The sequence below is a fragment of the Notothenia coriiceps genome, unplaced genomic scaffold (assembly GCF_000735185.1).
Source record: "Notothenia coriiceps isolate Sejong01 unplaced genomic scaffold, NC01 NC01_scaffold00033171, whole genome shotgun sequence".
NCBI lineage: Eukaryota > Metazoa > Chordata > Actinopteri > Perciformes > Nototheniidae > Notothenia > Notothenia coriiceps.
In genome coordinates this window covers 25950-40956 of record NW_011365872.1, presented here as the reverse complement: position 1 = coordinate 40956, position 15007 = coordinate 25950, and the positions used below count along the sequence as shown (strand labels likewise).

The 15007-nt window shown below is 40.0% G+C and overlaps 3 protein-coding genes across 4 annotated transcripts; 2 read left to right on the top strand and 1 right to left on the bottom strand.

Moving 5' to 3' along the window:
* Positions 1-939: 939 nt before the first annotated feature.
* On the top strand, positions 940-5403 carry LOC104961348 (peroxisomal N(1)-acetyl-spermine/spermidine oxidase). Its single transcript, XM_010789627.1, has 10 exons — positions 940-958; positions 2041-2217; positions 2426-2556; positions 2692-2879; positions 3318-3499; positions 3611-3780; positions 4027-4112; positions 4283-4395; positions 4547-4701; positions 4816-5403. Exons 1-10 carry the CDS (start codon positions 940-942, stop codon positions 4966-4968), a joined length of 1374 nt encoding a protein of 457 aa, XP_010787929.1. The 3' UTR covers positions 4969-5403.
* A 669-nt stretch (positions 5404-6072) lies between these two features.
* Positions 6073-9987, top strand: mtg1 (mitochondrial ribosome-associated GTPase 1). Its single transcript, XM_010789603.1, has 11 exons — positions 6073-6344; positions 6454-6518; positions 6939-7043; positions 7127-7213; positions 7321-7377; positions 7590-7680; positions 7773-7834; positions 7926-8022; positions 8166-8247; positions 8338-8450; positions 8630-9987. Exons 1-11 carry the CDS (start codon positions 6242-6244, stop codon positions 8725-8727), a joined length of 960 nt encoding a protein of 319 aa, XP_010787905.1. The 5' UTR covers positions 6073-6241; the 3' UTR covers positions 8728-9987.
* Positions 9979-11307, bottom strand: sprn (shadow of prion protein). 2 transcript variants are annotated; one of them, XM_010789605.1, is made up of 2 exons: positions 11222-11307; positions 9979-10470 (listed from the first exon to the last, which is right to left on the bottom strand). In XM_010789605.1, the coding sequence occupies exon 2, from the start codon at positions 10468-10470 to the stop codon at positions 10000-10002; it is 471 nt and encodes a 156-aa protein (XP_010787907.1). In that variant the 5' UTR covers positions 11222-11307; the 3' UTR covers positions 9979-9999. The 2 variants fall into 2 exon arrangements, with proteins under 2 accessions (XP_010787907.1, XP_010787906.1); XM_010789604.1 differs by lacking the exon at positions 11222-11307 and adding an exon at positions 11094-11178.
* Between the last annotated feature and the right edge of the window lie 3700 nt (positions 11308-15007).

Sequence of the window (15007 nt, the reverse complement as noted above, 5' to 3'; positions counted from 1 at the left end):
TATCCGCTTGAATGTTTTTATTAGCCTACCTGTCGCAAATGTTGTTTAACACTTTTCTCTGATCGATCCCCAAAACAAGACGAGTTCTTAAGGAGCCTAAAAAAACAACAATATTTTAAACTTCTTTACATTTCATTTAGCTCGCCCTTTTATCCAAATAAGTGCAGATTCAACAGATAGAGGGCATATATCTTTCTTTCTAAAGCCAATCCATTTAAATGTGTGCATCAAGTTTTTTGAAATACCATTATCTCTATTGTTATTTGGAGTTTTCAGTTTGTGATGGCAAATATGTGTGCTCTTTACACATTTGGGGCCAAGATAGCAAACAGGCTTGGTTTTGGTTAGGTTTTACGCTGGGTCCAACTTTGCAGTGAAGAAGGAGCAAGCCCATTGCCTGAATGCATAGCAAAGTGCACGTCAATCAATCAACTCAGTGTTTATTTATATAGCCCAAATATTCACAAAATGTACATTTGTCTCAGTGGATTCCACATTTTGTAAGAATATCTGTATGACATATACGACACCCTCTGTCCTTAGAACGCCTCACATCGTACAAGGAAAAACTTTCCCGGAGAAAAACCCCACAGTTTAAAGGGAAAAATGGAGAAACCCTCAGGAGAGAAACAGAGGGAGGGATCCCTCTCCAGGACAGACAGACCGTGCTAGATGGCGTGTGTAAATTGAAAGATAAAAATACATTTGCACATAGGTAGTCCAAATGTTTTGGAAAATGCATGTGGTTATAATAGGAAAAGAAATGAATCCACGAGGATATCCATTCCAGTGACTTTATGATCCAGGACACAGCCACGAGTCAAGATCCCAGGACTAGTGCGATCCATGAACACAGGACCGGCAGGATCATCCATTGACTCCGGATCCCGGCGTATATAGACCCAATAAAGAAATACATTTGGGGGAACTGGGTTAATCATGAACATGAGATACACAGGTATAGAACAGAGAGAAGGAAGAAGTAAGATGTCCCCGCGACCCATAAGCTATATCACAAAACTAGGGGCTGAATCTTAATCAGCCCTAACTATAAGCTTTTATCAAAAAGGAAAGGTCTTAAGCGCACTCTAAAACGGAATAGGGGTGGTCTGCCCCGTCCGAACACAAAACTGGAAAGCTGATTCCCACAAAGTGGAGCTTGATAAGAAAAGGCTCTGGCTCCCATTGTACTTTTAGAGACTCTAGGAACAACCAACAACCCTGCATTCTTGGAACGCAATGCCCTAGTAGGACAGTAGGGTATAATGAGTTCTTTAAGGTAAGATGGCGCCTGCCCATTAAGGGCTTTGTAGGCGAGAAGAAGAATTTTAAATTCTATCCTGTGTTCTATAGGGAGCCAGTGTAAGGCAGCCAGAACAGGAGTAATGTGGTCCCTTTTCACGTGCTGCTGTGTATGATTTAAATCATGTCCTGGATGTAGGAAGGTCAGATCCAGAGTGGAGTATAATGTGGTAGAACTTTGATATGTTGGAAAACAGTTGAGCTGCTGCATTCTGCATTAGCCGAAGAGGTCGGATGGCACTGGTCAGTAGGGGACGAATCCTTCTGATGTTGTATCTGTAGGAGCAGGTTAAAGATGTGATGTTGGCAGTGAAGGACAGTCCAGTGTCCCTCCCAGATTCCTTGCAGTCTGAGTTGTGAAACAACACAATGTTAATAGAAAGGGCATGAATGGGAGAGTCCTTACCTGCAAGGAAGAGCAGATCGGTCTTGTTTAGATTGCGCTTTAGGTTGTGCAAAAACATTGCACTGAGAGATGTGAGCCATACAAGCACAGATGTGTGTGACCTCCTGGGTTTCAGAAAAAAACAGAATCAGTTTTGTATTATTTGCGTTACTGTCGTAGGAGAAGCAATGAAAGCCAAGTTAATACGTGTACAGAGATAAAAGGAGGGGACCAAGGGCCTGCTGTATAACCCTATCAATAAAAAACAGCAACAACATTGCTTTGAAGAAACAAAAAAACCCAACTAGATTAATAATCATTTTTTTCAATCTCTACTTTTTTATTTTTTGCAGGTGATAATATCATTGAGATAGGGGCAAATTGGATCCATGGACCGTCTGAAGGGAACCCAGTGTTTTGTCTGGCCCGTCAGTATGGGCTGCTGGAACCAGATGCCCTCACACCAGAGAACCAGGCCATGGATGTTGAGGGACATCCCCCCTGGGTTCCCAACTTCTTCAGCAGTTCAGGTCAAGTACATTTTTGTTATATAGCACACAATCGCAAATGTACCTCTAGAAGCTTTAGGATAAGGAAAAAATATATCTGAATGTCGTCAGATATTGGCAAAATTGTAGATTATTTTAAGACTGACCCTTCAGATACATCCAATTTTAATATTGACTAGTTACTGTAGAGTTTTCCTTATTAGTTTTCTCTGGGATGTGTAATTTGCAGGTAGGAAGCTGAATGCCGAGGATATCTATCCTGCTCAGGAGATGTTTCTTGAACTGATGAGTGAAGGTTCAAAATTCGAGAGTCAGGGTGGAGAACCCTGGTCCTGTGTGGGAGATTTCATACGTTCAGAGGTACATTTCTCTCAGTGAATACAATAATAACACTGGATGATGACAAGATTGGCTTGAATATTTGAGATGTTTTTGAGGATAAATTGCATCTTGTAAGACAAAGGAGTTTGTTTTGTTTCTTGTTTTCTGGCCCAGGCTGAACAACAAGCAGCAGAAAAGTGGAAAGATATCGATGCAGCTACCAGATGTCTGCGACTGTGCGTGATCAGTAACATGTTGAAGGTCGAGTGCTGTGTTAATGGGGCTCACAGTATGGATGAGGTGGGCCTGGGGGCCTACGGTCTATACAAGACTCTACCTGGGCTCGACTGCACATTCCCTGGGTTAGTCCTTTAACATTGCATACATATAGTACAGCAACTATCATCTATTTCTATAATTCATTCCCATAAGACCTTATTTCCTATACATTTGAATGTTAAAAATGTCATTTGTAATGTCATGTTATGCAATTGCTTCACTCAAAGGAGCTGCTTTCTTTTGATAAAAAGCACACTTATGAATCACCCTATGGTCAAACATGCCGTTAATGTCCAATCCATGATTAAGACAGAGGTGAAGTAACAAAACACCATTTAGCCTGACAGTAATCTTCTTTCCCAGATATGATCTGACTCCAACAACTACTCCCCGGTAGCTTTATCTGACACATAGATAGTTTGGTTTATTTGGTTTATGAGTGGTAGATTATTCAATCTGATCATTTCAGCCCTCTTTTGTCTTTTTTGATTGACCTAAATATAATTTTCTTTTTCACACAGTGGCTATGAAGGTCTAATCAAAAACTTGATGTCGGAGCTCCCCAGTGATTTGGTGACTTACAACCGGCCTGTTCGCTGTGTCCACTGGAACAACACAGAGAAGGAAGAAAACTCTGTGATGATCGAATGTGATGATGAGAAGAAGATAGCTGCTGATCATGTCATTGTCACTGTACCTCTAGGTAGATTCAGGGACGTATATTAGCAAACACAGTTTGGTATTTTCCATCTCAGCGCATGAAATGTTTAGGTTGTGCTACAACTCTGTTCTTGTGATTTGCTGTTCTTTACAGGATATCTTAAGAAGCACCATTCAACCCTGTTCAGTCCTCCTCTCCCTCTACACAAGCTGCACTCTGTAGAGAGACTAGGATTTGGAACTAACAATAAAATATATGTGGAGTTTGATTCACCGTGGTGGGATGCTGACTGTGAGGTCATATATCTTGTATGGGAAGATGAGGTGAGATGTGCAGTCATTGAATAAAGAGACAGACAGGGACACCTAATTACCTAGGAGAATAGTCATTTTAAAACAAAGTTTTCCCTAGTGCTAGGGTCTTAATTTTTGGGCTGGTTTTGCTCGTGAAATCTGGGTCAGGGTTGCCCATTGTGTCCTATTTTTCAACCACACATATTCCAAACCAGTTATCAAAAATGTCTAACACATACACACTATTAAACAGTTTCCTCTCTTGTTGTGATTCAGGATGGCATGTTGGACCAGGTGCCAGATGTACAGAGATCCTGGATAAAGAAGCTGTTTGGCTTCACTGTGCTCAAACCCTCTGAAAGGTCAACAAATGCTGATGCGAGCAACTATACACTGCACTTTTTTTATTCTTACGTGATTTGACATTTTATTGTGTATTTATTTACATGTGTGTACTGTTTTTGTATGTTATATTTAATAGAAAAATAACTGGTAAATACATTGATAAGGAGTAACGTACTCTGCTGTTCAGGTATGGCCATGTTCTGTGTGGCTGGATTGCTGGACATGAGTCAGAGTATATGGAGACCCTGTCTGAACAAGAGGTCACACACACCATGACACAACTCATCTGCAGATTCACTGGTGAGCCTAAATATGTCTCAAAGATTGAGCAACAATTCAGTACAGATTGCATTTTAGCATGTACCTTTTTTCTTTTAAAAGTGGAGGCTTTCTGTCTAAAACGTAAGTTAAGAATGATTTCTGTCAGCACTCTCAGACTAACTGTGTTTAGGAAACCCGACCGTCACCCCGAGGAGAGTACTGCGCTCACAGTGGTTTCATGACCCCTGGACATGTGGATCTTACAGTTACCCAGGAAAAGGTTGTTCAGCTCAGGACCTGGAGAACATGATGGAGCCTCTGCCTACCAAGGGGTCACTTTTACAAGTAAATACATGTTCATTCTCAAACACAATTGTATGCACTTAGGAAAAACACAGACTCACATTATATGATAGACCAAGTTGTAAGACCTACTTGTAACTAGTTGGTGTATTTCAGCCCCTGCAGGTGTTATTTGCTGGAGAGGCGACTCATCCCTGCTACTACTCCACCGTCCACGGAGCTCTCTTTACTGGGTGGAGAGAAGCTGACAGACTCATCTCTCACTATTCCGCCATCTGTAACTCTGAACCACCCAAGTCAAAGCTTTAAAAGAACATTGCTGCTTTGTTATTTAAATCAGTCGCTTAAGGGCGCTTTCAACTATTCTAATCCGAATATCACCCAATCGTCTGCGCTGCCTGGGCTAAAAGAAAATCTGGTGTTCTTACACAGCATGTATTTACAGGATCTGTAAATGGGAAAAAAATCAAGAAGCTTGGACCAAGTCACCTGTTATTTTCAGCCAATCAGCAATGGAGAGCATTCGTGCTTGTGTACAATCAGGAAAATTAAGATTTGAAGTTAGACAGTAATCTTGTTTACATGTTATCTTCATATCAATGCATCTGAAAGAATTAATTGTGATTTTGTGCCTTTGATTTTTTGTATTTAAAGAATGATTGAACTCTAATCTAGCAGTTTTCAAATATCCATATTGCTGAATTTATTATAAAATATTCATATGTGTGTGTATATATATATATATACATTGATTGTAATTATCTATCAGATGTTATACATTGTTTATTTTTCAATAATCTGTTTTACCAGTTCTCTCTTAAATCAGTGAGTTAATCTCAAACCTATGTGAAAAACTATTAATAAAGTTCCATCTCACTTATAATGTTTTACTAATCATTTTATTGTTTGTACCTGACAATATGTTGCCTTATTGTTTTTTCCTTTTTTTCACTCTGGCTTTTATAACACTTTGTTAATCTGTTTTTCATGTTTGATTAATTACTAATAATATTGTGTAGCCTACACCTAAAAACTATTCACTGACGGGCAACCAAGAAAGTATGGATTAGAGGAAATTATGGATTATGGATTAGAGGAAATTTAGAAAACGTAAAAAATAACCTAGAGAGAGAAATAGAAAGGCTAAGAACTATTGAAGCCATCCATTTGTGTTAAGAACAATAGTAAAGGACGACAAATAGAGCCCATGAATGTAGTACAGTTTTTACAATTTTAATTGTATTTCTTGCTGCCGCTTTACTTCTTGATTACTATATATTTCCATTTACTTTTAAAATGCTGAGAATTATTTTTTACATAGATGTGTACTTAGCAAGTAGTTCATAATTGTTCCTGTGGAGGGGGAGTAACGCACCCTCTGGCGTAAAAACTGCTAAGAAATGAAAACCGAAGAAGTCTTCAGCGGAACCGAGTTCTTCCTCGCCTTTAGATTCAAGTCGGCATGTAAACAGTGATGCACACCATCAACATGTCCATTGCAGAAAGGTCCTTTGTAGCCAGTCATTTAAAATAATTCAAAAAACGAAAGTCAGGCGTGGCGATATTTAGAGCAACAGCAGCCATGAGACTGTACCAGGCTCTCCGTAATGTCGGGAGCTTCAGGACCTCTTTCGACTTTGGTGCACGGGAAGTAGCTCACTGGTTCCCGGGACACATGGCTAAAGGTGACAGCCTCAAAACGTTACTCCAGAGTATATAAAATAATCTATGCATTTTAAATGGATGTGTTACAATGTGTGAATCTGTGTAATAGCTTCACCTCACCGTTTACAGGACTGAAGCAGATGAGAGCCAACCTCAAGAGTGTGGACTGCATCATAGAAATACATGATGCCAGAATATCCTTTATTGTATCAACGCCAGGATACGACAGGGCAAAGGGCAAAGTTTTTTTTTTTTTTTTTAATAAAATAAGGTTAAACACATTAAAAAATAAATTAAACAATTGAAGTTAGTAAAAAAAAACGATCATACCTAAATAAAATCAAGAGAATTACAACTCATATCTTTATAGAGTGTATAAATGAGCGTATAAATGACTCTGAGCCAAGACTGTGAAATTAATAATTAATCTCTTTGGAGCACATTTCTGAAAGTGAGGTTTTAAAGATAAAACTGTTAAAGGTGCCATAACCATCACATGAACATTATTGCAGAGTATAGGATCCCTTGTCTTTACACTTGCTGAAAATCCCAGCGTTTGACCTCTTTTTACTGCAGAGGTTAAACAAATTGGATTTTTCCTTAATATTACCAACATCCCCTTCTCTGGGAGAAACCCAGCGTTTCAGGAGACTCTAAATGTCAAACCCCACTTGCTAATTCTCAACAAGATGGACCTTGCCGATGTGTCCAAGGAGCAGGTGAAATGTCTTACTGCTATCTTTACAGAGTCACATGTCATCATCATTTTAAAGTTTTCTAACAAACAACATTTGCCCTGCAGATAATCCTGAAGAAGCTTAAAAGAAACGGGGTGAAAAATGTTCTCTTCACAGACTGTTTAAAGCAGCGAGACGACAACGTCAAAAAGGTAGATGTCATCTCCACTGGATACCAGACAGGTGTCTTTTCGCAGATTTTTGTCATAAGCCGATATTCAATAAGCATGAAACATATTCCTTTTTTGTGTTCCTGAAGTTGGTGCCAATGGTGGTTGACATTATTGAGAGCAATCCACGTTTTAACAGAGATGAGGTATGTGTCCCAGGAAGCTTAATGATACTTTGTGTTAATTTTAGGTATGAGAGAAATAAACTGCAAGATACAAGGCATTTAACTAATAAGTAATACCCTCACAGATATAATCCTTGCTAACCAAAACACTGTTTTCATTGTGACTCACACACAACATTTATTAACAATGTATTTGTTGGCCATGCTCTAACCTTGTCATGTAAATCTTTCAGAATACAAATTATTGTCTGATGGTTATTGGAGTCCCCAACGTGGGGAAGTCATCTCTTATTAACTCACTGAGAAGAACATACTTGAAAAAAGGTTTGTATAATACATTTGCTGATTTGTATTGAGGTTCAATTCAGGATAATCATAACCTTCTTTAAAAAAACAACAATTGTAATACATTTCAGGTCGTGCATCTCGAGTAGGTGGGGAGCCAGGTATAACTAGAGCGGTCCTGACTAGAATTCAGGTGAGTGTAGAGGACATGTAAAACACTGTGATTTCATGGGTTCATTGTGTGTATGCATCTGTACAATATGTGTTTCTATATTTGACCTCAGGTGTGTGAGCGACCCATAGTACACCTGTTGGACACACCAGGAGTCCTGCCTCCTAAGATTGAGAGTGTTGAAACCGGCATGAAGCTGGCTTTATGTGGTGAGCAGCACAGAATTATTATTGTTTCCCACAACATACCAATATAATAGTATTCATTGGAATCAACCAAATCACATTTGTTGGTAAAGGAGGTTTTTAATTGTGCTCAACAAATATTTTAATATTTTTTCTTTCTACACCAGGAACTATTCTGGACCATTTAGTGGGTGAAGAGATCATTGCTGACTACTTACTCTATTCTCTAAACAGGCTCGGGGAGTTCAGGTAGGATTGACAATACTTTTGTCTGGTGTGTGTATTACTTTGTCTTCACATTGCTGTGATTGTTTACTTCACGTATGTATTTATGTGCAGTTATGTGGAGAAATACGGTCTCCAGGAGCCAAGCGATGACATCCAGTATGTCCTCAAACGCATTGCTGTGAAACTCGGAAAGACGCAACGGGTCAAAGCCATTACTGGAGTTGGTGAGAAAATGCAAATTCAACTCCTGCTACACACAGTATTATTGACTAGCGATCTCTTAGTTAAGTTAAATATAGGAATAGTACAATGTTTTCCTGACATGAGTTTGAAGGTGTTATGGCCATCATTTTAATGTATTATTAGACCCATAATACAAATGTTTATTCCTTGTCTCCTTCAGGGGATATCACCATCAAGGTCCCAAACTGCTCAGCAGCAGCTTACGATTTAATCAGAGCCTTCAGGAAAGGAGAGCTGGGACAGGTGATGCTCGACTGACCTGAGACATTGGAATGAAGACAGAGACTGTTTCTGGTTTCATAGGTTTTCCCTCAGTCTGGAAGGATTTATATTTTACCAAAAAGTGTCGTCAAGGTCCGTCTCTGACCTCATGCCTTTGACCTTTAGGGGACATGATGCAGTCTGTTCTGTTTATAGATGATGTATCAAAGCACTGTGTCCTTTGCAAATAAAATAATTTATCTTAATTCAGGTACATTTCTTCTTTTATAAGATATGAAGCAGATATCTGATCTGACAAGGTGTAAACATTATATTTATTAGCACAAAGACAGTAATAACAAACTCTCAGCCTATGTACTTAAGTGTTGTAATAAAGTTCATTTATATGGAACAGTCTGTTGCTCCTGAGTGTCTCCTGTAGGTAAAAAAAAATCTTCTTGGATGAAGGACGGATCATGAGAGAAATTAATAACAGTGAGGGCAGCAGTTTTATTTTTCTCCCAGCCATGCAGTGTGTGTGTACACAAATCTGAGAAATTCATTAGCTAAGTTCCAGTTGTTATAAAAGGGTATAAATTGTTCAGAAATTCAAGATGATTGATGAAAACGCAGTTAATACTCTAATTTGCCTTGTCTTGTTGTAGAGAATCCTCTTCATGGCTCCATTGAAATGCAGTCTTGCAGGTGGCAGTTGTTTCGATTTCAGGGGAAGAAAAACGTCAGTGTTCTACATAAATTCCAGATAGTCCGAGCTTTATGTTTAGACCCAGGTCTGTTCATAAATATGATTTAGTTGTACTAAACAGCGATGCTGTGTTTTTTTAACTTTACATTTCTTTTTTGCATATTATGAAAACGTATGTATTTTAAATTAAGATTGACAGTACTATTTAATGTGGCAGCCCACAGTTTGATAATAGTCCTTATCAAGGTGTTTCTATTTTTGATAATCCTGATAAAACATTTTCACAATAGGGTCTAGGAATCAAGCTTTAGGGAAGGAAACTAGTTATTATGTTTATTAAAGTTCTGTGTCATTTTATGTCCAACACTGACTTGACAAAGGTGCACTACTTTAAAGGTGAAAGGTGACATTGAATACTGGTTGGTTACATTTGTTTGTTGGTATAGCCTAGATTAGAAGATGACTATATGTGTACAAAATGTACAGTATTGATGTTTTTGTGTCCATCCACCACTGTGTTGCACCTCTGATGCTCCCAGTGCAGCTTCCTGTCATTCCTGCATATTATATTCAGATCCAGGGTAGAATCAGGAATTCATCCTAAAAAAAAACAAGCTAAACATCTACAGTATACTGTCTTGAAAGAATCCATATTTTTGGGAAAATGTTGCAATAATGATAGAAACCAGTTGAGGAAGAGAATATCCATTTTTTGTTGAGCCTGACATTTGTGAATCAAAGTAATTGGTCCTGTTGTAGTAATCCACGTCCTCGGAGCTGTCTGCGTTGCTGCGTCTGTAGGCAGAGGCATACCATTTATCCGCTGATAGCGCCACCGCCACCGCCGCCCCTGCTGCCGCTGCAGCTGCGACCCTCACCGGGGAGGACCGGCCCGCAGCCCGGACGCGGGAGTGGGTCCCTCCGTAGGGCCCGGACCCCCGCTGACTCCCCGCCGAGGAGCTCCGGGAGTGGGTGCCTCGAGAGGAGCCACGGGACCCTCCACGTCCCCCTTTGGACAGCACCGGCTCACACAGGAAAGCAGCGAGCAGGAGGCAAGTCCAACATGTTGCAACCACCCGGTTTAACCCCGACATCTGCAGGAAGAAGACATAATGGAGAAATGTAAGACCTGTGGTTAGATTCGAATACACATTTTAAGTTTAAAATGGGGAAATAACCCTATGTTTTATGTTGCTGCAAAACATAGGCTAAATATCTGATTTGAGGTGGCATACATTTGAGCAAACAGCCATCCTTTCTTTTTCACTGATCAATTCTGTATACAACTCAGAATATAAGGAGTGACATTCTCTGAACATGGCTGTAGAACAAGGAGTAGGCCTACACTGCTCATCATCAAGGGTGTGAGATCTTCAGTGTCTCCATAACAAAACATTGCAGTTGCCCCTCTTCGTTTAAGTAGGTCAGGTTAAAAATAATTATTTTCACCAGATAATTGCTGTTGCTGCTTCATGGGTTAACATTCCGCCTATGGATGATTATGAAATAGACAAAAGATGTTAGGCTATATTTCTGTCATTAAAAGGCCATTATACGACATTTAGTCAGAGTGTTTTGGTCTAACAGGGAACTATAGAAATGTAGGACGTAGGCTATGATCGTTATTATACGTACGTTTTCAACGAAATGATTTGATACACGATTTGAAATGCTTGATGTTCATCTCATTGTATTCTCATAAATTACTGTTCCTTACCCTAAATACACGAATCACACCACCATTTAAAAAGAAATGCATTGCATCCATGGTCTAAACCCACGTCCACGTTAACCAGTATACGGTATACCATAGGCCTACAGGTTGACATAACGGCTGGAGCTTACCTTTTTTCCCTGTTTTATCCTTGCTTGGGTCTTTGCACTCGGAGGAAAAGATGAGAGGGGATTGTCACGGACGATGCAGGCTCGTTCACGTAAGTGACTAGGAGAACGCGCATCTCGCGTGAATATTTGAATGTGTTTTTCATTGAATATTATGGGATATTGAAAAAGTAAAAACACAAGCAAAATTGGTAAAAAAAAGACTGAAAATCAATATGTCTGTCATATTTATTTGAATCATGATATACGTGCTTTGTCCTTTATTGTATTGTTTTATATTAATCCTCCCCCCTTTTGTATGTTTTTTAAAAGTTGTATATGTATAATGTGTATTTGTACTGGATGATATAACATAGACAACAAATACAGTTTTGTTTTGTTTAGCTGAGATAAATGATTTGAAGGTAATTACATCTTGTTCTACACTTTGCAGACGCTGGGTGGCAATACTACTCCAAGGAACATACGACTTCAGGAAAAACACCAACGAAGAAGAGGAGGTGAGCGGAAGTAGCTTCCCGTGTTATTGGAGCAAGTTCATTGACAACATTCCTCCGTCGTGCAGTCGCTGTCATGGCTTTCCTCTGCAGAAGTGCTGCCTCCCTCCTGAAGTCCTCCCGAGCAGCGCCGGTTGTTCTGTCCGCTGCCCGCCTCTACAGCTCAGGTGTGTGTTCAAACACTGTCAAAGTGTGTATTGCACCTGCATAACTGTTGCGTGAAGTGGCCCTGCTACAATGTCAAGAAACCTGCGTCACCGAATGTGCATGTGCGACGCATATGGAGCCGACTGGATCCCTAAGTTGGTTATTTAGTTGTCTGTGTTTTCTGTCATTTGCACCACAAAGAGATCTCTAAACTTTAATGGATCAGATAATTTCTAACATGTCGTTCACACGAAAACCCTTGCCTTTTTAAAGGGGAATTACAACCTAAAATTGAATTTATAGTTGTTATTTCTATAACTTTGTGCAGCCCAGATATCATTTATGATGTGTTCTTGTTTGATGTGATGATTTTCGACACTACAAATTCAAAAGAATAACGTGTTGTAGTAAAAACACTTGTTCCAATAAGGTCCCAAAAGACACAACACAACGCTGAATCATATGCAAAAATACAATATAACATCACTATGCATCAAAGAAAAACTCCCACATTAAAGTATACTTAAGATGATTAGGACGTAAAAAATACTGAGTGCACATTGCAATGATTATTTATATTCAGAGACAAATCCTGCAGTGGCTAAATAACAATGTGACAGCTGTCAGGGGGATTTTACAGAGTTGGGGGTCAGACATGAAGTGACCCTCTGTTGAACATGAACAGGATGGGTGTCACTCTGCAGGCCGTAGAGATGCTGTTTCGCTTTCTTGGTCAGCGAGGTTTAGTGTGTCCTCCTGAAGTAATCAGCAATCTGTACACCAGGAAACATGTGGCTCTTGACCTTCTACACACAGGAGTCGTTGATGTGAAGACGGGTATTTTCAACATACCTCCATTAAACCCTGGAATATAATTATGCACAGATGATCAAACATTCGAATGGCTGTTTGATTTGTATACATCTTCCATCTTTATCTACACTGAACAAAAATATAAATAAAACACTTTTGTTTTTGCTCCCATTTTTCATGAGATGAACTCAAAGATCTAAAACATTTTCTATATACACAAAATAACCATTTCTCTCACATATTGTTCACNCAGAGTCCTGACCTCAACCTCAAGAGAGCGATTCACACCAGACATCCCAAGAATATTGCTGAACTGAAACAGTTTTGTAAAGAGGAATGGTCCAAAATTCCTCCGAATTTTGGACCATTCCTCTTTACAAAACTGTTTCAGTTCAGCAATATTCTTGGGATGTCTGGTGTGAATCGCTCTCTTGAGGTTGAGGTCAGGACTCTGACTGGGCCACACCAGAAGGCGTATTTTCTTCTGTTGAAGCCATTCTGTTGTTGATTTACTTCTTTGCTTTGGGTCGTTGTCCTGTTGCATCACCCATCTTCTGTTGAGCTTCAATTGGTGGACAGGTGGCCTTAAGTTCTCCAGCAAAATGTCTTGATAAACTTGAGAATTCATTTTTCCGTCGATGATGGCAATCTGTCCAGGCCCTGAGGCAGCAAAGCAGCCCCAAACCATGATGCTCCCTCCACCATACTTCACAGTTGGGATGAGGTTTTGATGTTGGTGTGCTGTGTCTTTTTTTCTCCACACATAGCGTTGTGTGTTCCTTCCAAACAACTCAACTTTGGTTTCATCTGTCCACAGAATATTTTTGCCAGTAGTGCTGTGGAACACCCAGGTGCTCTTTTGCAAACTTCAAACGTGCAGCAATGTTTTTTCTGGACAGCAGTGGCTTCCTCCATTTTATGACCAACTTATGCAGAAATCCAGGTAATTCCAAAGGGTTCACATACTTTTTCTTGCAACTGTACACGTTCAGGTCACCATGCACATGCCTCTGGGGGTACAAAGATACTCAAATCTAGACATTTATTTTTTCTCACCCATGCAAAGACACAAACACGCACTCTTAAGTCCTAAAATGGCATTTATGGAGGCCACCTGTCCATATGGGATCTGATAAACACACCAAGGTCAGCCCTGTTTAGTTTGAATTAAGTCTCTGTGAATGTTAACACACGGCACAGGCTTCCTCTTCTCCTCTTCCTGCACCCCACCCCCTCCCTCTTTTCTCCCTTTCCAACACACACACACACACACACACACACACACACACACACACACACACACACACACACACACACACACACACTAACCAACACATGCCTAACCCTAACAAGGTGAGTCCCCACACGTGACTGTGTAAACAGATTTAGGTCCCCACAAGTATAGTAATGCTAGGCAACACACACACACACACACACACACACACACACACACACACACACACACACACACACACACACACACACACACACACACACACACACACACACACACACACACGGGTTGCCTCTGCTAGTAGTGGAAGTTATCCATCACATTATTCATTCCCTCTCTCCACGGAGCCCCTCACAATCACCTCATCTTTTCTCATCACATCTGCCAAAGCATTTTTCTCACGCTCGCAGCACCGGTGCTTTTCAAACGCTCTCCTGTAAAAACTTCTTCCAGATTATTGTGTTGTGGTGTATTGAGGGGCCGTGTGGCGTAGTGGGTTGTCCGTAGGTGTTGGGATCAGCAGGTCACAGGTTCAAACCCCACTGCAGTCAGCATGTTGTTGTGTCCCTGGGCAAGACACTTCACCCCAAATTGCTCCTGTGGGGATTGTCCACAGTATTGAGTATGTAAATCGCTTTGGATAAAAGCGTCTAACAAGTGACATGTAATGTATTGACACAATGTGGAGTTTCAGGGTCGGGCCATTGACACGAATGAAAGTAGTTATTAAGTATTTCAGGATTGCAATAGTTATTTATTATTCATTTTTCTACAAATCATATGCTTAAATAATATCAACCACTGTTGTATTTTATTAATTCTGCAATTCTTTGCTTCAAATTAAAATGTTTGCCACACTGTTGCAAGAAAATAATCTCTGTATGTTGATGCATTAACATGTCATAGTGTCCCTGGGCAACATTAAAAACACCATATTGCTTTGCTTGTGGTGCTGTATACGAGCGTTGGATGTAAGACCTTCTGTATAAAAGCATCTAAATACGTATGTATCCAGTCATGTGCTCTGACACAATGGAAAATAAGGACATTGTAGGGAAATGTCTTCCTTTAAAGAGAAAGGAGTGAATTGGAAATGGA

What these genes read in the sequence shown, in the direction of transcription:
- LOC104961348 (XM_010789627.1), top strand. An exon ending in ATCTTGTATGGGAAGATGAG is followed by an intron (nt 3,781 to 4,026) that starts GTGAGATGTGCA and finishes GTTGTGATTCAG; the next exon opens with GATGGCATGTTGGACCAGGT. An exon ending in GTGCTCAAACCCTCTGAAAG is followed by an intron (nt 4,113 to 4,282) that starts GTCAACAAATGC and finishes TCTGCTGTTCAG; the next exon opens with GTATGGCCATGTTCTGTGTG.
- mtg1 (XM_010789603.1), top strand. Translation starts at nt 6,242, where the DNA reads ATGAGACTGTACCAGGCTCTCCGTAATGTCGGGAGCTTCAGGACCTCT. An exon ending in AAGAACATACTTGAAAAAAG is followed by an intron (nt 7,681 to 7,772) that starts GTTTGTATAATA and finishes AATACATTTCAG; the next exon opens with GTCGTGCATCTCGAGTAGGT. An exon ending in CGGTCCTGACTAGAATTCAG is followed by an intron (nt 7,835 to 7,925) that starts GTGAGTGTAGAG and finishes ATTTGACCTCAG; the next exon opens with GTGTGTGAGCGACCCATAGT.
- sprn (XM_010789604.1), bottom strand. Translation starts at nt 11,144, where the DNA reads ATGGATGCAATGCATTTCTTTTTAAATGGTGGTGTGATTCGTGTATTT. An exon ending in GTGTGATTCGTGTATTTAGG is followed by an intron (nt 10,471 to 11,093) that starts GTAAGGAACAGT and finishes TTCTTCCTGCAG; the next exon opens with ATGTCGGGGTTAAACCGGGT.